General features: G+C 43.7%; 7 protein-coding genes across 18 annotated transcripts; 3 read left to right on the top strand and 4 right to left on the bottom strand.

Moving 5' to 3' along the window:
* Nucleotides 1–668: 668 nt before the first annotated feature.
* LOC120454315 lies at nt 669–1,263 on the bottom strand. Its single transcript, XM_039639518.1, has 3 exons — nt 1,102–1,263; nt 882–1,049; nt 669–824 (listed from the first exon to the last, which is right to left on the bottom strand). The coding sequence occupies exons 1-3, from the start codon at nt 1,261–1,263 to the stop codon at nt 669–671; spliced, it is 486 nt and encodes a 161-aa protein (XP_039495452.1).
* A 1,073-nt stretch (nt 1,264–2,336) lies between these two features.
* Nucleotides 2,337–10,577, top strand: LOC120452966 (sodium-independent sulfate anion transporter). 2 transcript variants are annotated; one of them, XM_039637458.2, is made up of 6 exons: nt 2,337–2,668; nt 7,417–7,604; nt 8,378–8,625; nt 8,688–9,459; nt 9,519–9,821; nt 9,884–10,577. In XM_039637458.2, exons 2-6 carry the CDS (start codon nt 7,466–7,468, stop codon nt 10,384–10,386), a joined length of 1,965 nt encoding a protein of 654 aa, XP_039493392.1. In that variant the 5' UTR covers nt 2,337–2,668; nt 7,417–7,465; the 3' UTR covers nt 10,387–10,577. The 2 variants fall into 2 exon arrangements, with proteins under 2 accessions (XP_039493392.1, XP_039493391.1); XM_039637457.2 differs by lacking the exon at nt 2,337–2,668 and having other exon boundaries at nt 7,173–7,604.
* Nucleotides 10,578–10,781: 204 nt separating this feature from the next.
* LOC120451752 (60S ribosome subunit biogenesis protein NIP7 homolog) lies at nt 10,782–11,557 on the top strand. Its single transcript, XM_039635677.2, has 2 exons — nt 10,782–10,941; nt 10,993–11,557. Exons 1-2 carry the CDS (start codon nt 10,886–10,888, stop codon nt 11,477–11,479), a joined length of 543 nt encoding a protein of 180 aa, XP_039491611.1. The 5' UTR covers nt 10,782–10,885; the 3' UTR covers nt 11,480–11,557.
* Nucleotides 11,558–11,745: 188 nt separating this feature from the next.
* Nucleotides 11,746–15,041, top strand: LOC120451586 (nicastrin). Of its 4 annotated transcripts, none has more exons than XR_005616397.2 (8): nt 11,760–11,870; nt 11,997–12,092; nt 12,145–12,834; nt 12,902–13,709; nt 13,773–13,984; nt 14,046–14,256; nt 14,393–14,470; nt 14,529–15,041. XR_005616397.2 is itself a non-coding variant. In XM_039635397.1 (7 exons), exons 1-7 carry the CDS (start codon nt 11,807–11,809, stop codon nt 14,551–14,553), a joined length of 2,106 nt encoding a protein of 701 aa, XP_039491331.1. In that variant the 5' UTR covers nt 11,746–11,806; the 3' UTR covers nt 14,554–15,041. The 4 variants fall into 4 exon arrangements, 2 of the variants coding, with proteins under 2 accessions (XP_039491331.1, XP_039491332.1); XR_005616396.2 differs by having other exon boundaries at nt 14,393–14,476; XM_039635397.1 differs by lacking the exon at nt 14,393–14,470 and having other exon boundaries at nt 11,746–11,870.
* On the bottom strand, nt 15,001–16,231 carry LOC120451588 (histone deacetylase 11). The gene is made up of 2 exons (XM_039635402.2): nt 16,043–16,231; nt 15,001–15,986 (listed from the first exon to the last, which is right to left on the bottom strand). Exons 1-2 carry the CDS (start codon nt 16,229–16,231, stop codon nt 15,144–15,146), a joined length of 1,032 nt encoding a protein of 343 aa, XP_039491336.1. The 3' UTR covers nt 15,001–15,143.
* Nucleotides 16,232–16,262: 31 nt separating this feature from the next.
* On the bottom strand, nt 16,263–17,598 carry LOC120451589 (carbonic anhydrase 6). Of its 7 annotated transcripts, none has more exons than XM_039635406.2 (6): nt 17,383–17,596; nt 16,962–17,318; nt 16,758–16,908; nt 16,629–16,708; nt 16,457–16,579; nt 16,263–16,392 (listed from the first exon to the last, which is right to left on the bottom strand). In XM_039635406.2, the coding sequence occupies exons 1-5, from the start codon at nt 17,521–17,523 to the stop codon at nt 16,460–16,462; spliced, it is 849 nt and encodes a 282-aa protein (XP_039491340.1). In that variant the 5' UTR covers nt 17,524–17,596; the 3' UTR covers nt 16,263–16,392; nt 16,457–16,459. The 7 variants fall into 7 exon arrangements, with proteins under 7 accessions (XP_039491340.1, XP_039491338.1, XP_039491341.1 ...); XM_039635404.2 differs by having other exon boundaries at nt 16,317–16,392; nt 16,464–16,573; nt 17,383–17,598; XM_039635407.2 differs by having other exon boundaries at nt 16,317–16,392; nt 16,464–16,561; nt 17,383–17,598.
* On the bottom strand, nt 17,581–19,888 carry LOC120451587 (pickpocket protein 19). Of its 2 annotated transcripts, XM_039635401.2 has the most exons (8): nt 19,549–19,887; nt 19,279–19,485; nt 19,025–19,214; nt 18,838–18,971; nt 18,517–18,784; nt 18,227–18,455; nt 17,885–18,169; nt 17,581–17,823 (listed from the first exon to the last, which is right to left on the bottom strand). In XM_039635401.2, the coding sequence occupies exons 1-8, from the start codon at nt 19,743–19,745 to the stop codon at nt 17,648–17,650; spliced, it is 1,686 nt and encodes a 561-aa protein (XP_039491335.1). In that variant the 5' UTR covers nt 19,746–19,887; the 3' UTR covers nt 17,581–17,647. The 2 variants fall into 2 exon arrangements, with proteins under 2 accessions (XP_039491335.1, XP_039491334.1); XM_039635400.2 differs by having other exon boundaries at nt 17,885–18,455; nt 19,549–19,888.
* Nucleotides 19,889–19,917: the final 29 nt, after the last annotated feature.

Here is a 19,917-nt window from a genome sequence, read left to right as displayed (position 1 = left end):
AGAAAGTTAGGTACTCGTCGCCATTAGCCTAAAAGTCGTTCTATTGTATAAGTTTCATATGTACCACCGTCAAGTTTATTCGCTTCTCACGAAAAGTTGCGTTATATACAATATACATAATTATATTATCTGATAAATGTTTTCTATAGATTTCCCCAATCGACCTTAGGCAGTACTCCCTACACTAGACAGACAGACGTATGTAACTTTAGATCCAAAGTTTGGCACCATTTTATTGTAATTTTATATGAGTGTACGTGTGTCGAGGAAAATCAGGAAAACCCAATAAAAATCAAAGGAAGAAATTATCTAAGGATAGGCAAACTTTTCAGCAGCACAGTGTGAATTCAGATCGCTTACATTGCAATTACAAATGTGAAACATTTTAATTTTTGTATGTATTCAACATAAATAGCTTTACGAGCTCACAGCCCATAATCGAATGGAAAAATAATATTAATATTAATAATAATAATGAAATACAAGAAAACCTTATTCATACGGGAGAGGATGCAAGTTAATAATATTTTCATGTCAAAGTTGCAGGTCCAGTTAAGAACTTCACCCATTACAACCGTTTTCTTCGTAGCTGTTATCTATACTATTTAATAAAAACCTTTAAAAACCCAAACTCATTGTTTGCTCTAATACCGAATATCACTTTTCCATTACAACAGGCAAAAATATATCTTTGTTACCGCGTGGTACTTGTCATTGGCAGTCCAATAGGTCTGAAACATGTAGTTCCCCGTGGGAAAAGGCAGCACTTTTGGTACCCTGGAATTAATGGCCTCAGAGGAAAGCTTATCCACAATGACGTCGTGCTATAAAAAGTTCGGAATATTATTTATAATGGATTCACACAACTGTATATCTCTTACGTTGATGGGACAGGTGTGATTCAAGTTTGTGATGTCTTTAATGAAATCGTAAAAGTATTTCGCCACTGCATTGGACTTTGTGTTCTTTATGAACTGACAACCGTCAAAGGTAACGTTGTATAGAAAGGGCTGATACCCATTGATTTGTTGGTGCAAGCCAAAATTAACCTGCAAAATTAGAATTTTACTCAATAGTTGGCTGAGAATATGCACAACAAACCTTTATGCTGTTCAGGGATACTTTAAACACCTTTACCTTGGTGGAGATGTATTGATAAGTGCGATTAACTGATTTAAATGAGCAATATTCGAAATCTACCACGTCCTTGTTCATGGATACGCACTTGAAGTTCGTAAACTCGATTAGAGAGTCAATCTGCATTTTATTTAAAACATTTATATACGGCCTTTAAAATGGTATATAACGTCTGACCTGGTTTATCATGCTAACATTTAATAGAAGCACAAAACAGAGGTATTTTTCTAAACGCATTTTAGTTCATTCGGATACCAAGTGAAACTGAAGCTACGTTTTCAATATATCTCAGTCACTGAATTCAGCTAAAATCTGGAATTTATATTGGTAATGATTGCATTTTGCTTAATTTTTTTAATTGTTTGTTATATGCAGAGAACGCAGACGAAAAATTGGATCCAGTGAACTGGAACATAAGTACTCCTAAGGCAAGGGTTGTAGTAGACCACAGACATACCCCTTTTGTGTACATCATGTATTATTATTAATAAGGAAATATTAACCTAGACCTTCAGGGTGCAATTTTTGAAATCGGAAAGGTTCTGATCAACAGATATGATACTTTAAGTTTGTGAACTAGGGTCGTAATTTATGAAATCTAGTTCACTTACAACGGATACGACATCTATTTAAAATTCCGAGGATAAATAGCTCTCCACTTGAAATTCCAATTTCCAGCTGCACTTGCAGCTCCCCAAACGATCGGTTATCCAACCGAAATCGATTAAATGCACGGCATTGATTTGAAATAGATCGCAGTATATTTAATGCAGCAGCACAGTTATCAATATGTTAACAAGCTGGGTATTTTGTAATGCCAACGCCTTTCGCTGGCCCCCATTCGCTGATTACTTTCAATTTTCTCGCCGAGCAGAGAAACGGAGCAACGGAGAATCGGAGAAAGAGCGCAGAGAAATGGGGGGGGCGCAGTGAAAAGCTCCATCGGGCACACAAAGCTCCACTCTCGAATGACAAAATCAAACAGCGCCACGCTGCCAAGCACAATTACACGATCGGCTGGCGAGAGGTGACAACTTCGAGGGCTTTCGGTTCCGATCCAGAGATCTGAATCTGAGCGGCCAGTTAGCTGGTTAGTTAGCCATGTTTACCTAAGCGATTCGGCCGTGCCATCCGCAAGATCGTCGTGGACAAACCCAGGCTCAAATTCGAAATTTGAGTGCAATCAAATTATAAACCCACCATTTATGCTTTGAGTTTTATGGGTGCATTTCGGCAGTGACTTGCATGCGAATTCGGCATACGCCATAAAAAACAATCTGAAAGTGGTGCCATATTCATATATTCAAACTTATAACTATCAACAAGTAGAACCCACGGACAATAAAGAACTGAAGGGGACAAACTTGAGTTTTTTGAGGTGTGCGACGCGCGCCAAAGTCAAAGCCAATGAAATCACATTTCCGGTGGCCACACATCGTTTGAGCCAAATTCAATAGACAATTGTGGAAAATAAATTCCAGTCGTAATTGGGCTATTTACGCCCCCTCCAACCGCCAAACCGCCGACATAGGTAAGCCCATCGAAATATTTTCCCGCTGACATCAGAAAGTGACACAGAGTTATGGGTGCTCAGATATATAGATCAAGCTACTATATATATAGTGATACTGAAAAGAGTGGGTTTTCCCATTGCGAAAGTTTGCCAGCGGATTTTGGGATTAGCACCTCTTTCTACCAAATCCACTGACGCAGTTTAAACGGTCGATTAACATTTATCGTTAAACGATTACTAATTTGTTTATGACTCCCACAAAGCCAACGCCACATGCTAATTGGCATTATGGACTGCCGAAAAGAGTTGCTAATTTTATGAAGTCCTCAATGAAGTGTCAATTAAATGATTCACTGCAGATATTTTCGTTATCTGCGCATCTCGAAGTTTTCCAAATCGGAACACCTTAGATATTAAAATTTAGGTAGTAGTTTTGCTACCTTAAGGGTGCATTCCATAGGTTGCAACGCGGTAATTGCAAAAAGAACACGCGGGAAGGGCAGTTAAAATTCAGCTATAGATTACGTGACTTAAATGCGAAAACGTGTTCACAACGGAGCTTCACCAAATTGTCGGTTTACTTAACCTGTCTAAATACAACTTAATCGCAAGAAACTATTTGAAAAACTCGCCACTACAAAAACGTAGTTCTTCCGAAATAATTTTGAGGAATCTCCAAGCTTAAATTCCACGACTGGCTGCTTGAACTAGTTTAATTCGGTTTTAATCGCCTGTGTTGTGAGCTAGACTTGCATATCTTAAGCAAATGCTACAGTAGATTAGATGAAGCTTTAGTATACAATATTTGGATGGATAGATAAGATTTCGCTCAGATTCCGCTTCTGGTTTTCTTTGCTGCGTAAGCGATGGGGAAACGCGTTTTGCATAAAAATTGCCAACTTATCAAAAACCGCGCTCCATCAAATATAAACAATCGAGTCATAAATATTCAAAACAAACAAAAGCCGGTAGCTGTTCTCCCCCCAAAAATCCATTAAACCTGAAAATGAATGGTTAGTCTAACAATGATCGTCGTCTAATATAGATTATGAAACCCGTTTTATGCGAACATAAATTTAATTTGGCTTGCTTTGCAATTAATCACACTCTAATCAAATAATAATTAACTAACGAGGAAATTGCAATTGCGATTTTTTGTGATTTTGGCACGTTGTTTCAATTACGTCGACTGAATTTGTTTGCTTACATTTAATAGACTCGCGCAGGGCATCTTCATAAAAACCGAGTTTAAAGTCAACAAACTGCAAATGGAATTCTGGGTATATAAACAGCATATTTTCGGACAGATTCAATTCGCATGCCATTGCAATTGACTTTAACAATTAAGTCTTTCACGAGCTGCGGACTAAAAAGGAATATTAAGTAACAACTACAATTTATTTTTAGATACTGAACAAAGGAAGTTTTAAGAAAGAATTAACATCTACCTACAAATTGGTATCCATTTTAAATAATTTAGTTTGTCTTAGATCTTCAATTTTGTCTAACAACTCTAAGCAAGCCTCATGCAATCTGTTCTCTGTGATCGATCACGTTCTACATTTTAAAATAGTATTTATAGCCATCTAATAAATTAGTAATTTTTCTGAGCCCTTATAGCTTTCTTTTGTGACTTCAACTCATAAATTCTTGTAGTAATTTCCCCACGAGATCGTAAGTTATCTAAGCCAATGCAATTGTGTCTGCATGTGGGACAACGTGTTGTATACGTGATTTTCTTGCGGCTATCTGTGAGCCTGCAAAATCCAAGTGTGTATGCCCACTATGTCGTGTTAAATACAGCTTTCGGATAATAATTGAGTTATAAGTATACACGAAAACAGTCCGAATCGAAATGGTAAACAAACCAAACGCATTTCATTGAAATGGGCGACAGTTTGTGGCTCGGCTTTGCTGCTCGATGTGATTGTGCTGCCATCGACCACGCCCACTGCTGTTCGTTACGCCCTTTATGGGAATTTGACTGTCATGCGAATTGTATTTTGCAATTGGCCCTGTAATTTGAGTTGACTGAACAAAAAACAAACAAACAAACCGCTAAAAAAAGGGAACAGCAAAAGCGAATTTGGCAAATGTAATTGAACAATTAATCGAACATTTGTGTTTCCTGTTTGGGTGGGCTTATCAACTCGCTTATGAGCTGATCAGAATGTATAGAAACCGAAATCTAATGCGCCTTCAAAGTTTAGCTTTATATTTGCCTGCAAACTCACATATTTTCGAAACCCAAGGGTCACACACCTGTTGGGGTGCAAAGTTCAAGCGTGTGTCAATGGGTCAAAATGTGGGCAACACTTAAGTGCGTACATATGCAAGTGAAAACTTGAATTAAATACACTTATTTGCGTTGAGGAAGCCTCAATTTGATGGCAATTAGCACAAATCTCGCAAAAATCGCGACAACCTCAGCCTTCACGCCCACATTTCGCTCACTTTCTAATTGTGCGCTTAAATAGTTAAAAATAAACCAAAACACAAACCAAAACAAATAAAACAAAGGGAAACGCCCGAATATATAAAATACTTTCGGTGTGAGAAGCGCCAGCTCGTTTGACATCATCCAAATTTAGCTGACGACTTCGGCAGCTGGAGAATCCCCTCCAAGATCACCGTCTTCCGACGAGATTGGATCATTGAGATCCGAATAAAACCGGTAACCGGCGTCTTGACGTATACACTCATTAAAAATTATGCTATTTTGCCAGCTGACTGATAGTATTCAAGTCATTGGACTGCGATTAGGAAACGAAATGCACAGCAGATGAGGCAGAATCAGAAATACCCAAACATTGACTGGTTTCGAAACGGGTGAGGGTGTTTGAGCTCTTGAAGCTCGACTACGACATACCCAATAAAGTGTTTGAGTACTTCTCAATTCAGCTCACTTTAAAGTTTTCTCTTGTTAACGCTAACCATATAAGTGCTGAAGTATTTAGTGTTTTATTAAAACATATTATGAAGTATACCATATTGCCCTATAAGCCTTTAAAATAGTTGGTATGCAAAACAGCACCACTTGCCTCTCCGATTTTGATCTTGGCCGGGCTATAAAGACAGTGATATTTATGGGCTTTTAACACATACAGCCCGCTTCAATTAATTTAAATAATTCCATTTGTCACAGCATCAGCTGTCTAGGAAGTTTTTTGCGATATATTTGCTTAAATTTCGACGTTCATCTTGAACTTCAACATAACTTAAAAGCATAAATATAGAAAGTTTGCTATCGGAAACTAAGGTTACAATGCATGAATTTCAAAATAAGTTTTCAAAGCGTTAGCACACAAGTTATGTATAGAGGCATTGATTTCCATAGAAAAACAATTCGACCCCCGGCTATGCATTTAAATATTTATTTACCCATGACATTTTTTCGGTATCACCTTTTGTTTGTCTAGCAAAGGGTCTGCGTTTATAAAGTGTCAAGTTCATGTGGAAATATTCAGAATACTTGCACTACTATTATATTTGTGGAATGAGTTGCAAAGAGTTGTGTAGATAAGGTATTTCCTTAACTTCCAGACAAAAGTGATGATGATATCTGGAGTATTAATACAAGTCAGCGCGCTGACTGCAAATCAATTAGCCTTGTCGAGTACTTACTGATCAGGCAATACCTCATTAATTGTGTCTAAAAATATGTTTATGTAAATGTTAATGGCATTTAAGAGATGCCCGATAAGGCGGAGGATAAAACCCGAAAACAGGCAAAACTACTCCATTTGGTCATCGGCAACAGCAGGGGGTGCATGCATCTGAATGCAGACCAAAGAGTAGACCTTTGTCTGCAGTCGTTTTTCTGGTCGAATCTGGTTTTTCCGAGATCTTAGCACCTGACCGCCACTGGTAACCCCCGACTAGAGACAAAAAAGACAGAAGCATCTACCTGCTGTTGCAATGAATGGAAAATTTCTCCCTAAAAAAAGTCCCGAGTAATAATACAGTCGGTCGGGTCCAAAAATCTGGGTAACTTTCCACTCATTTGTTCCAAAAAATATCAGAGAGAGAGATACATAAATACGTTTCACGTGTCGAGCGAATGTTCCCTAAAACGCCGAGCCAGGCAAATAATTACAGACTAATACGAAAAGAATTTACAACTTCCTCTTCACTTCTTTGCTTTGCTTTTCTTTTAACTTACTTATTTATTTAGATTTTTGTTTTTCGGCTGCTTGATGGGTTTTTGTTTTGGGCGAAATTGGAAGCCAGGGCAATAAGTGCTCGTAAGACAAAAAACGAATCACGCTATGGGAACCTCGTTTTATCGTAGTTTTCCTACATTTCCCCTCGTCGCATTATCAGTTTCACAGGGGAACCCGCATAACGTCGATCATCCCGGTTCCCAGTTCTCAGTTCCCAAAATAATAATAATAATAAGCCAGATTCGAGACCCGAAACCCACAAACGACCCGACTCAAATCGACTTGAAAATAGTTAACAACAGAGCGACGAAGATGGCGAGAACAACAAAGTTTTGATTTTTATAAAAGACAAGGTTCGCATCAAGTACAAAACAGTTTCGTTCGAAACGCTGCCGTGTGAAGAGCCAAGCGACCAGAACCGATCGTTCGAACAACGGGCATCTTTCAGATACTATCCAAACACCCGACTTGGCACCTTCGCAATAAAAAAAAAAAAAATACCCATAGATGCACCTATGAGTGCCACCCATTAGATTTAGTGTCACCTAGTGCCATTCGCCGGCTTTTATAACTTAAAACTTGTGCCTAACTTGTGCTTCGTAGGCAGTGTTTGTTTTGATTAACTGCTGTTGCCACCAGACCCGCTCCAAAGATGAAATCCAATCCGGCCTCGGATCACGTCTACTTCAACGACGGATTCAAGTGCTCCACGATCAGCATCAGCACCAACCTCACGGAACCCAATGGGAGCAGCAACAGCGTGGGATCCCAGGGATCCAAGGAGTTTATCCGTGAGTCTAACATTTTACTAACTACTGGCAGGAATAAGGAGATTTATAAAATATAGTAATTTGCAGTTGTAAAGTCAATAATTATTAGTGATAAATTTCAAATGAGTTAGTGCCAAATGATCTTTTAATAAGTAATGAAATAGTTTGTTGGAACTAACAGAAAGTCTGAAACAGTGCAAACTCCAGCCATTTAAGCGTGTAGCGAATGCAATTGATTTATTATTATTTTTTGACAAATTACCACACATTAAAAAAGTGACTCAAATTGCTCTAAACATTTTGGCCATTAGCTGCTGAATTATGAACTACAAAATCAAATTAAATTGATTGTTCTGTAGGAACAAGGTAATGAGTTTTCAGAATCACGAGATTTGCCCATTTAACTGCTATTACCTAAGCTCTTTAGTTTAGCAGCAACTTATGCCACAAGTTACAGTTTGATTTCATAGTTAGTTCCTAGTTAGTTGCAATTAAATGGAATTTAATGGAATTCCGCGAATGTTTCTGGCAAGAAAAACGGTGCATCAATGCAATTGTTCTCCGCGTTTTCTCAGCTAAAAAACTTTTGCTTTGGCCTTGACAATGAAATTCACGTAGATCAGAATGAAAACCTAAAGCAATTAAAATGCCAGAAAGCAAACTGCAACTAAATGGCAGTGTGGGAATCAGCAAAAACTCGATCGAGCGTGGTGTTCTGCAGTACGTGCTTATGAATCGGTGCGGTTTTAGCCATTTCATCGAATCTCTTTTGATTTCCGCCACATCTTCTACAGTCACTGAGGACGGCAAGAAGGTGAAGCCACCAGTGAGCACACTGGACTGCACCCGTAGTTGGCTGCAGGACTGCCAGCGACGCACCTTCAATCGCAAAACCCTACACAAGAGACTGCCGATCCTCGGCTGGCTGCCAAAGTACAACAGCCAGGATGCTGTGGGTGACCTGGTTGCTGGCATCACAGTGGGTCTCACCGTGATCCCGCAGGCACTGGCCTATGCGGGAATAGCAGGACTGCCCGTAGCCGTAAGTAGCAAGTACATGTTGCGTACAAGGATAACTATTAATCGTAATATTCCTTTGGGCAGTATGGCTTATATGCCTCCTTTGTGGGCTGCTTTGTGTACATATTCCTGGGCAGCTGCAAGGATGTGCCCATGGGGCCATCTGCGATTGTGGCCCTGCTTACATATCAGGCTGCTCAAGGATCTTGGCAGAAATCGGTCCTACTCTGCCTGCTCAGTGGAATTGTGGAGCTGCTGATGGGTCTCTTCGGACTGGGGTTCCTGATTGACTTCGTCTCCGGACCGGTTTCCTCGGGCTTTACCTCTGCCGTCTCGCTGATCATCCTCACCTCGCAGATCCAAAGTGTGCTGGGTATCACGGCCAAGGGCAACACCTTTGTGGAAATCTGGACACAGGTGTTCCACAACATCGAGCACACGAGGGCAGGAGACACGGTACTGGGTCTCACATGCATTGTCATCCTGCTGCTCATGCGCAGTCTCTCCTCCTGTCGAATTGGACCGGCCGACGAGAAGGAATGCTCATCCTTCCAGCGGGTGGTGAACAAGATCCTTTGGATCGTGGGCACTGCTCGAAATGCCATTCTGGTGGTCGTTTGCTGCATCATGGGCTATCTGCTGCACACCGAGGAGCATGGAGCTCCGTTCCGAGTGGTGGGCGACATCCCACCAGGTCTGCCCAGCATCCAGTTGCCACCCACTTCGCTCACCGCCAATGAAACTAGTAATGGCGTGGCCCAGGGATTCGTGGAGATGGTGCACAGCATGGGTTCCGGCTTGGTGGTGATTCCGTTGATCTCGCTCATGGAAAACATAGCCATCTGCAAGGCTTTTGGTGAGTGTTTAGCTCTATCATTTCATATGATTCCCTATATAAATAGATCATATTTTTAGCTAATGGCAAGCCAGTGGATGCCTCGCAGGAATTGATTGCCATTGGAACGGCCAACATCTTCAACTCCTTTGTGCAAGCGTTTCCGGGAACCGGAGCCCTTAGTCGCGGAGCAGTCAACAACGCCAGTGGTGTCCGCACTCCACTGAGCAATATCTACTCCGGCAGCCTGGTCATGATTGCCCTGCTCTTCCTCACGCCCTACTTCTACTTCATTCCACGTCCCACCCTGGCGGCCATCATTATATCCGCCGTGGTCTTCATGATTGAAGTTAAGGTGGTCAAGCCCATGTGGAGATCGAAGAGTAAGTCATACAAGCTAACGAAGTAATACTCATTTTTTAATTTCGATTAAATAACCCATTAGAAAGTGATCTGGTGCCCGGAGTTGGAACCTTTGTGGCCTGCCTCGTTTTGCCGCTGGAGTGGGGCATCCTCATTGGAGTGGGACTCAATGTCATCTTCATCCTCTACCATGCTGCGCGTCCCAAGCTAAGCACCGAACTACTGACCACCCAGTCGGGTGTGGAGTACTCCATGATCACCCCAGATCGTTGCCTAATCTTTCCGTCTGTGGATTATGTGAGGAATCTGGTCAACAAGCAGTCCATAAGGCAAAATCTGCCGGTGGTCATCGATGCGTCGCATGTCTACGGTGCTGATTTCACAACGGCCACGGTTATAGACTCGCTGATCAGTGATTTCAATCAGCGGGGTCAGCTGCTCTTCTTCTACAACCTCAAGCCGAGCATCTGCTCCCTTTTCGAGCACGTGTCGGCGGCCCAGTTTGTGGTATACTACCAAGAGCAGCAGTTGGATGAGCTGCTCAAGGAGCGGAGCTATGTACAGAAACGCCTTGAGACGGCCTAACTGGCTCATTCTCCTCAACACGTGATACAAATCGTTTAGGCTAAGTGCTTGCTTTAGTTATTTATGGCATTGTAAATAGATCGTGAACTAATGTGTAGTATTAGCCAGAGCACAAAACACTATTAGAACTTGTAAGCTGAACAAATAAGTGTATTTCTTAATTACTTAATAATAACAACGAACAAAAATAATTTGTTTTCTTAATTTTTTGAAAGGGTAAAACTGAGTATCCGTAGTAAATGCAAATTCATGAAAACTCTTATTCAGTTTTTATTTTATTTAGATATTCGTTTATTTTTGATTTTGAATTTAAATAGTGGAGCACTTTCAAACACTTGAAATTGGCGCTTCACAGCACTCCTTAACTATCGATACAAATTTGTATTGGTATTGCGATATATTCAGCGCTGTCAGCTGCCCCTACTCAACACTGAAACAATTCTCACGTGTAAAGTTGATCAGTTTGTTTTCCTCTTTTTTCGGCTTGAATTAACTTAAAATGAAACGCCTGAGTGACGAACGTGCCAAGATCCTGTTCGAGCACCTGTCCAAATAGTGAGTACCCAGAACTAACCATCGGAATGCAGCTAACAAGTGCGTTTACAGCATTGGCACAAATGTGAAGCAGTTGATCGACCGGCCAGATGGAACATATTGCTTTCGGGAGCACAAGGATCGTGTGTACTACGTCTCCGAGAGGATTCTGAAGCTGAGCGAGTGCTTCGGCTACAAGCAGCTGGTGTGCGTGGGCACCTGCTTCGGCAAGTTCTCCAAGACCAACAAACTGAAGTTCCACATCACGGCGCTCTACTATTTAGCGCCCTACGCCCAGTACAAGGTGTGGGTGAAGCCCTCCTTCGAGCAGCAGTTCCTCTACGGCAACCACATCCCCAAAACCGGACTGGGTCGCATCACGGAGAACGCCGGCCAGTACCAGGGTGTGGTGGTCTACTCCATGAACGATCTGCCACTGGGTTTCGGCGTCCTGGCGCGTTCCACAACGGACTGCAAGACCGCCGATCCCATGACCACTGTTTGCTTTCATCAGTCGGACATCGGCGAGTACATTCGCGCAGAGGATACGCTCTTTTAGATCCCTAGATGCTAAGTTTTTACATGTTTTGTAGCAATAACCATGTTTAGGTAAATAATAAGTATGCTGAAAAACGGATTCATCCCTACTGGTTTTGATTATATATTTTGGATGTGGATATGTATATAAAACAATTTACATTTTAAAAGTTGTTTTCTAAATTAATAAAAAACGATTTAAAAATAGTGGTATTTGGTATATTTAAGGCTTGGTATTTTATGAAATTTAAAAAGTTCGTACCAGTATTTTAGTGCCTAATGGTATTTTGAACCGGAACGGTCACACGCGTCACTACAATTTCTGGACGCGATTTCGTGGGAATCTTCGATGGAAATGCGTCTGAATGCGGCTTCCATATGGCTGCTATTACTGTCGTATGGAGCTATTATTGGTAAGGATCAGGACAAAAATAAAGTGGATCTTCCAGCGGCGACGAGTTTGTTCTAAACTCGCAGGCCCACTTTTCGATATGGGCCAAAAACCTGAGTCATCTAATCCGAACTTTCTTTGTCCACAGCTCAAGGAGAACGAACCCGCGATAAGATGTACGAGCCCATTGGAGGAGCTAGCTGTTTCCGGCGTCTCAATGGCACCCACCAGACAGGCTGTTCCTGTGAGTCCATTAAGAATACCGCTGGAAATCCTCTCTAATTCTTTCCCAACAGCAACGTACTCCGGTTCCGTGGGCGTACTCCATCTGATAAACGTTGAGGCCGACCTGGAATTTCTACTAACCAGTCCACCATCGCCACCATATGCCCCGCTGATACCACCACACTTGTTCACACGCAGCAACCTGATGCGCCTGAAGGAAGCCGGACCAAAGAACATTTCTGTGGTGCTGCTGATCAACCGCACGAATCAGATGAAGCAGTTCTCGCACGAACTCAACTGCCCCAATCAGTACAGTGGCCTGAACAGCAGCAGCGAGACCTGCGATGCCAGCAATCCAGCCAAAAACTGGAATCCCTGGGGCACTGGACTGCTGCACGAAGACTTTCCCTTTCCCATCTACTACATAGCGGACTTGGATCAGGTGAACAAGCTGGAGAAGTGTTTCCAGGACTTCAACAACCATAACTACGAGACGCACGCTTTGCGTAGCTTGTGCGCCGTCGAGGTCAAGTCCTTTATGTCAGCCGCTGTTAACACCGAGGTCTGTATGCGCCGCACCAACTTCATCAATAATCTTGGGGGAAGCAAGTACTGTGATCCGCTCGAGGGACGGAATGTGTACGCCACTTTGTACCCCCGAAAACCAGCAGTGGAAAACAACTTGGAGACAGTCCATACGAATGAAAAGTTCATACTAGTTTCCTGCCGACTGGACACCACCACCATGTTCGATGGCGTCGGTGAGTTAATGCACTGGAATCTGATTAACTTCCTTGTTACATTATTATTTATGTCTGCAATTAACAGGTCTTGGAGCCATGGACTCCCTTATGGGATTCGCTGTTTTCACCCAGGTGGCGTATCTTTTAAAACAATTGCTTCCGCAAAGCTCGTTGTCCAATCCTCTTCATAATGTGCTCTTTGTGACTTTTAATGGCGAATCCTATGACTACATTGGATCTCAGAGATTTGTATACGACATGGAGAAACTCCAATTTCCTACTGAGTCCACAGGCACGCCGCCAATTGCCTTCGACAATATCGATTTCATGCTGGACATCGGTACACTGGATGACATATCGAATATTAAGCTGCATGCATTGACTGGAACACCGCTGGCTCAGAAAATTCTGGAGCATCTGAACAACTATGCGAAGTCGCCACGCTATGGCTTTAACCTGAACATTCAATCCGAGATGAGCGCCCACTTACCACCTACGTCGGCGCAATCCTTTCTGCGACGTGATCCAAAGTTCCAGGCTCTGATTCTGAACGCTCGGCCAACCAACAAGTATTATCATTCCATCTACGATGATGCCGACAACGTCGACTTCACCTATGCGAACACAAGCAAGGACTTCACCCAGCTGACGGATGTTAATGACTTTAAAAGCTTTAAGGCAGACTCACTGCAAATGAAAGTGCGCAACGTGTCTTCAATTGTGGCCATGGCACTATATCAGACGCTAACTGGAAAGGAGTACACTGGCACCAAGGTGGCCAACCCCCTGATGGCAGATGAGTTCCTTTACTGTTTCTTGCAATCGGCTGACTGCCCACTTTTCAAGGCCGCATCGTATCCTGGCAGCCAGCTAACCAATTTGCCTCCAATGCGGTAAGTTCAATATAAATAGGTATCGGCTTGAATTTACCTATTATCTGCTCTTCGTTTCATTAGCTACATAAGCGTCTTGGGCGGCTCTCAAGAGTCATCGGGCTATACGTATAGAATGCTGGGCTATCTCCTGTCGCAGCTGCAGCCAGACATTCCCAAAGATAACTGCACCGACTTGCCGCTGCACTATTTCGCCGGCTTCAACAATATCGGTGAGTGTCGTCTCACCACGCAGAACTACAGTCACGCCCTGAGTCCAGCTTTTCTTATTGATGGTAAGCCTTGAAATGCATTTACTTTCTGGTGTAAACAATATTACATTTAAACTTTCATTAGGCTACGATTGGAGTTCCGGCATGTATTCCACATGGACTGAATCAACCTGGTCACAGTTCAGTGCACGCATCTTCCTGCGCCCGTCCAATGTGCACCAGGTCACTACACTCAGCGTTGGCATAGTGGTGCTGATCATATCCTTCTGCTTGGTGTATATAATCAGCTCACGATCGGAAGTCCTCTTTGAGGATTTGCCGGCAAGCAATGCCGCGTAAGTCCCTTCAGATGCATCCACTTATACATCGCCAATTTGCTCATCAATTACTGGGAAACCCATGTCATCTTTAGAGCTTAGATTTATTTTTGTTTCTATGTAATATTATTTATTTTAAATTTATTGTTTCTAGATTATTTGGTTGATGTCACAACTGCCACAGCGACGAAATCATCGCGTTCAGCAGCTCATTCCATAGATTTCTGCATGCGTAAACGTTAGTTGTAAACCGATCGATTAAATTCTCTGATTTATGCGTGCCCTTTTAGATTGCCGCGGCCGACAGCCTGTTAAATCTTCAAGAATATCTGAGCACATGCCGAAGATGATGAGGGTTGCTGAATATGATCTAAAACTAAAAACAGACTTAACAAAGACACTAAAATGATATTCTAACTTGTCTTATTTAAAACATTAGGCGAACGTTTATTTATATGTATTTTTGTATTTTAAACAAGTAAATTAGCTTCTAGCGACTACGTTGTATCATATATAGACATTTAACCAATTGCGACAAAATTCTTTCCACTTGTCCGGCCCTTTTTGCATTGTACATAGGATTAACAAACCCAATTGAACCTCTGAAAATGCCAAGGAAGAGATGTCTGTACAAATATTGACAAGCAACTGCTAAAACTCATAAATCACTGGAAATATTTATACCTTCTGCATATATTGCGATACTGAACTTAATGATCTGAAATCATTACTTCATAGAAGACAAATAACTATTATAACGACTTTAAATTATATATGTTTAATAAATTTTGATAAGGTGTAAAGAGCTGTCTTCTTATCTAGTCAGGTAATTTCTAAGCCATCATATTATGCACTTTCATTCACAGCACTACCTTGGTACAATCGCCTAAAACTATTTGCATTCTTTAGTTTAGCAATCCCTGAAGCCGAAGATTAACAATGGAAGCCGCAATTACCCCCGCGGATGCCTTTAGGTAGCCACCACTCAGCAGCATTACCACCGGAATTCCCAAAGTGCGGAATGTACTAAACACCAATCGATCCCGCTCCATGACGCCCTCCGCGGAAATAGCCAGATTGCCCAACGGATCACCCTCGAGGACATCGGTTCCCGCATTGTAGATGACCACATCTGGACGGAACTCGGCCAGGGACTGCATCAGGCAGCGTTTAAGTTGTCGCAAGTAGAAGGCATCCTCAGTGTGGTTGCGCAGCTCCACCGCACACCGGATACTCTCCTTGGCCACATGATCCCGCGGATAGACAAAGGCATTGTACATGTCCAGAATGTACACGGCTGCCACGTTGTTGAAGTCCCGCTCATGCCCGTTGCCCTGATGGGCATCCAGGTCCACGATCATGATGCGGCGCACCCGGTATGGTTCCTGCTCGAACAGCCTGACGATGAGCAGAGAGATGTCAGCATACGGACAGAAGCCGCCGCCTCTGTACGAGCAGCAGTGATGGAACCCACCGCCCAGGTTGATGGCCCAACCATAATCCAACGCCAGCCTGCCGGCCAAAATGGAACCGGCTGCTTGGAAGCGCATGGGACGCAAATAGGAGCGCTGAATGTAGCGATTCGGAACAAAGGCCATTACCGGCACCTCAGCGATGCAGGCCACATTCATGCTCCAGCGCAGTGACTTAAGGTAGCCCCTTGTGTGAATCCGACGCAGCTGGTCCTTGGTCAGCTCCGTGGGCTCGTAGAAGCTGCCCTCGTCGAGCTGCAGCTGGGCGCACAGGAGCTGTGGTCCATTGAATGGTGTAATAAAGTTCAGGAGGTCAGGGCATGCATACGGACCTTGTGAATGTGCTTGCCCTTGGCCGCATCGAAGGGATGTAGGCGTTCAAGGCCACCAAAGCGGACCGCATAGTTCCTCGAGAATACGATGGGCAGCTTGCCGGCGGTGCGTGCGTCCTCCCTCTTGACCCAGACCACCTCTTCGGACTCCTGCTCCTCGTGATGCACTCGCTCGGTCAGGCGCTTCATGTTGTGTTCCAACTTGGGAGTGGATTACATTTGTACGACACCAGTTGAATTCTGGCTACGCAGCTAGAAAATGCAATTCCGGATCTTTGGGGCTGGGAAGAGGGTGGATGCACCATCAGCTGGCGGCCGGCTAAAGCTTTCATTCAAGCACTTGGGTTAAGCTTTTGCATAAAACAACAAATGCACTTGAAATAATTTTAATGCACTCTATGACTTGGACAATACATTTTACTTAACTTGCTTTCCTTTACTTCTGTAAACTGGTCGGTTACGGTCATCTTGCAGTTCCCGATAGGTGTTGAGCACCCGCTGGTCACGAGAGTCCCTCAGCTGCCAAAAGTTCTGCCACTGTTCATGTATATTTTTAAAAAGAACCTCTTCATTTTGGCCCACTCACCAGCTCCTTGGGAACATCAAGGGGAGTCTGGAAAACGAACCAGATGACTGCCTCAGCGCAGGGCGGAGTGGTAAGTGAACCTAAAACTTATACATGAATATGGATATCCAAAAGCCAGAGACATCCCACCTTGGTAGGTCAAGTATTTTTGGCTGTCTATGCTAGCAAACAGATCCTGCATAGCCATACTGTCCTCCAGAGGACACGAATCATCCAACTTTCTTATGCTGGAGACCTGTTTGCATATCATGTTTATAGCTGGCGTCTCAATGTACGGATACTTCAATGAAAATGAGGTGGCAATGGATGAGGTAAAGGGATTTCACTTTCTACCTCAAGGTGCCTTATGAACAAGGCCAAAACCGCAAAGCCATTGGGATGCAGAGCAGCCTCCTTGTTGGTTTGGTAACAGGCATTCCTGTGCACGATGTGCATCTCCCCATCGTAGTAGTTCCCATCCAAGCTGTGCTCCGATCCCTTGCTCAGTGCGGAGCCCCAATGAAAGTGCAACTGCTCGGCCTCAAAGACCTGTTGTCCTTCGGTGCTGATACAAAGGGATGGCCGGCTCCCGTCGACGGTCTTGGGGATCCGCATAAGGACGGTTAGTCCATTGTTGATCACGGACAAGGGATCACACAGGCTTTTATGGTAGTTCACAAACTTCAGTTTGGGCACATCACACGTAATGGTCTTGGGACAAGCGAAGTTTAAGTATTATTGCATCAGGATATCAGGATCAGATCGAATGGCTTACATTGCAGGACCACAGCGCAATGGGCGATTGTCTTTGACAACCTTTTACCTTCCAATCCCTCCCCTGCTTATCGTAATTGAATCCAAAATGACTTCTTGTCCCCGAGTTAATTGGGGCCACACTTCTTGCCACCAGAAACATGTAAGACACTTACAAATTTACAATACAAAACATAGGTATAACTAAATTTGTTGACATGTTTACTTCAGGTGCTGAGATGCAGAGTAAGGATGCCAACTGCTTCAAGGACATGTGTACCACTGCTTTAAGGACATATGTACAACTGCTTTGCTTCCAACTCCTGGGCCTTCCGATCCATTATGTTCTGCTGCACGATGCGATTGCAGCCCTCATAGATGTACTTGGTCAGAAAGAAGAGTATCTCGAATATGGCCACCATGGAGAAGCCAACGAAGATGGACATGATGTTACCTATGGTACCTGTTAATTGGAAATTAATTAGATACAACATGGCAAGCGAAGAGTGTAGAGCCAAACCCACTGAACACTTCGAACCAGGTGTTATTCAGCAGTCGGATATAATATTGGGCAGTGGGCTCTCCGAAGTAGACCCTGAGAACGGAGATGTCTGTGCTGAACTCCGTCTGGTTGTTCTCATCCAGCTTCAGGGTGGCCAGGTAGTTATCGATGGGCAGGGCACTCATTGAAACACCGTACTGGACATCCCGGCAGGAGGGCAGACACTGTGGGCAGTAAAGTGCCTCCTCGATTTCCCGTTCCAAGCCGACAATGAGGTGCCGTTCCGTCAGGACATTTCGCCACTTAACTGAAAATGGAACGATTGTAGTGGAAGAAGTTGGATGCAACCCACTGATTTGCTTACACATGTACTGATTGAGGCAGGCAACGTGTCCCAGGGTGCAGAAGACAACGCCGTCGAGGTTCTCCACCAGCTGAAGGGGCAGTTGGAAGGGTAGGCACCGGCACAGGGCCATGATACTCCGGATACGGCACCTGGTTATGCAGTTCGGAAAGGTGTAGCTGTAGCTGTAAGTCTTCACCAGCTGCTCGTGGACCGGATTCTGAGCCTCGTTCTCGAAATAGCAGCGGCGCTATAGAATCATAGTTAAGGAGTTCTAGAATTAATAACTAATGATGTATAGAACAACATACGCTGAACGGCGAAAAAGATTTGAGGCTGTCATCGGTGTCCACCACTCGTGCGTAGATCGAAAGGTAGCTATCCTCGCCTTGGCCAGGAAACATCTCCAGCACATTTGAGGAGGAAACGGAGGCATAGTTCTCAGCATTGTGAATCAGGACAATGTATCCATTGGTGTTCAGGATGGGTGCAAAGTAGTCCGCGTGGCTGTCATTCAGGACTACCTTGAGGCCCAGTTCCGAGCTGGCCAGCCGATTCTTGTAGTGGCGCTTCTTTAGTCTGGTGAAGATTTGAAAATTAAGATGCGATTACTTAGGGCAACGGCCACTTACTTGTTCCCCAAGTTAAAGGTGCAGCAGGGTCCATACATGGTGAGGCTATCCTGGAAGGCATCCTTGCTGAAGCACGGCACTTCCACATTGGCTACGGTGCACTTCAGCACGAATTCTTCACAACGAGGAGCCAACTGGGGGAGAATAGAGCTTGGTTTATATCTTCTCTACTTCATGGTTTGCTTACCATTTTCATGATGCGGCGAGTGTCGAAGAAGGTCTCATTGTTCCAGGTGCCGAAGACGTCGAGAAAGGTCTGAAAGGTGATGAAGTCATCGGTGTCCACCACTACGCCCACGTGGGTGTACATCTCGCGGAAGAAACTTAGGCGCTCTAGAAAGTATTCCACAGGGCGAATGACAGGACTGTTTAGTCTCCTAACCATAAGTATTAAACAGAATTAAAGTACATTAACAATTAATTTACTAGTTTCAATCTCACAGTTCTTCGGCATATCTGATGACCGCCTGGCGAGAGATGCGATTGTTGGGGCAGATGGAAACCGCCGGGAATGGGACATCCTCCACTGGATAGAGGGGATCCTTCAGATTGGTCACAAAGGACTGGGCCACAAACTGCTCCCAGGTCAGCGAGAGCACCACTATCAGGGACACGGTGGTGGCCATGTGTACCAGCAACCAAATCAATCTATTAAAATATGCCGATGAAGCCACGTTGCGTATGAGTAATATTTGTGAGCAGCTTTCGTACCTTTGGCCCAAAGTCAAGTCTGGCGACAATAGCTTATTGTAGCCCTGGAGCGATATGTTCCTAACCAGATCAGCCATATCCAAGCAGAAGGCTGAGCCCAGGGACTTCTTACGCTGACCCTTGGACTTCATTTCCGCAGCTGCCTTGGGGTTTTTGATCCACCAAATGGCATTGGATGTGGCTGCTAGCTTGACCATATTTCGAATCCTTTCCGAGCTGCTGACTGTTGAACTCTGACTGGTAGTTATGAATTTGTATAGCTTACAAGTGTTTTTTGCTGAACAAAAGTGGCTCGATGTGGGCGTGACTCGCTAATGCATTTCGTTCATTAAGGCAGCTGTAATTATGGTTAATTTAGGAGGAAAACCT

This window comes from Drosophila santomea, chromosome 3R (genome assembly GCF_016746245.2).
Source record: "Drosophila santomea strain STO CAGO 1482 chromosome 3R, Prin_Dsan_1.1, whole genome shotgun sequence".
Lineage (NCBI taxonomy): Eukaryota > Metazoa > Arthropoda > Insecta > Diptera > Drosophilidae > Drosophila > Drosophila santomea.
The sequence above is the reverse complement of the archived record's forward strand: the minus strand, read 5'-3'. Positions and strand labels throughout refer to the sequence as shown.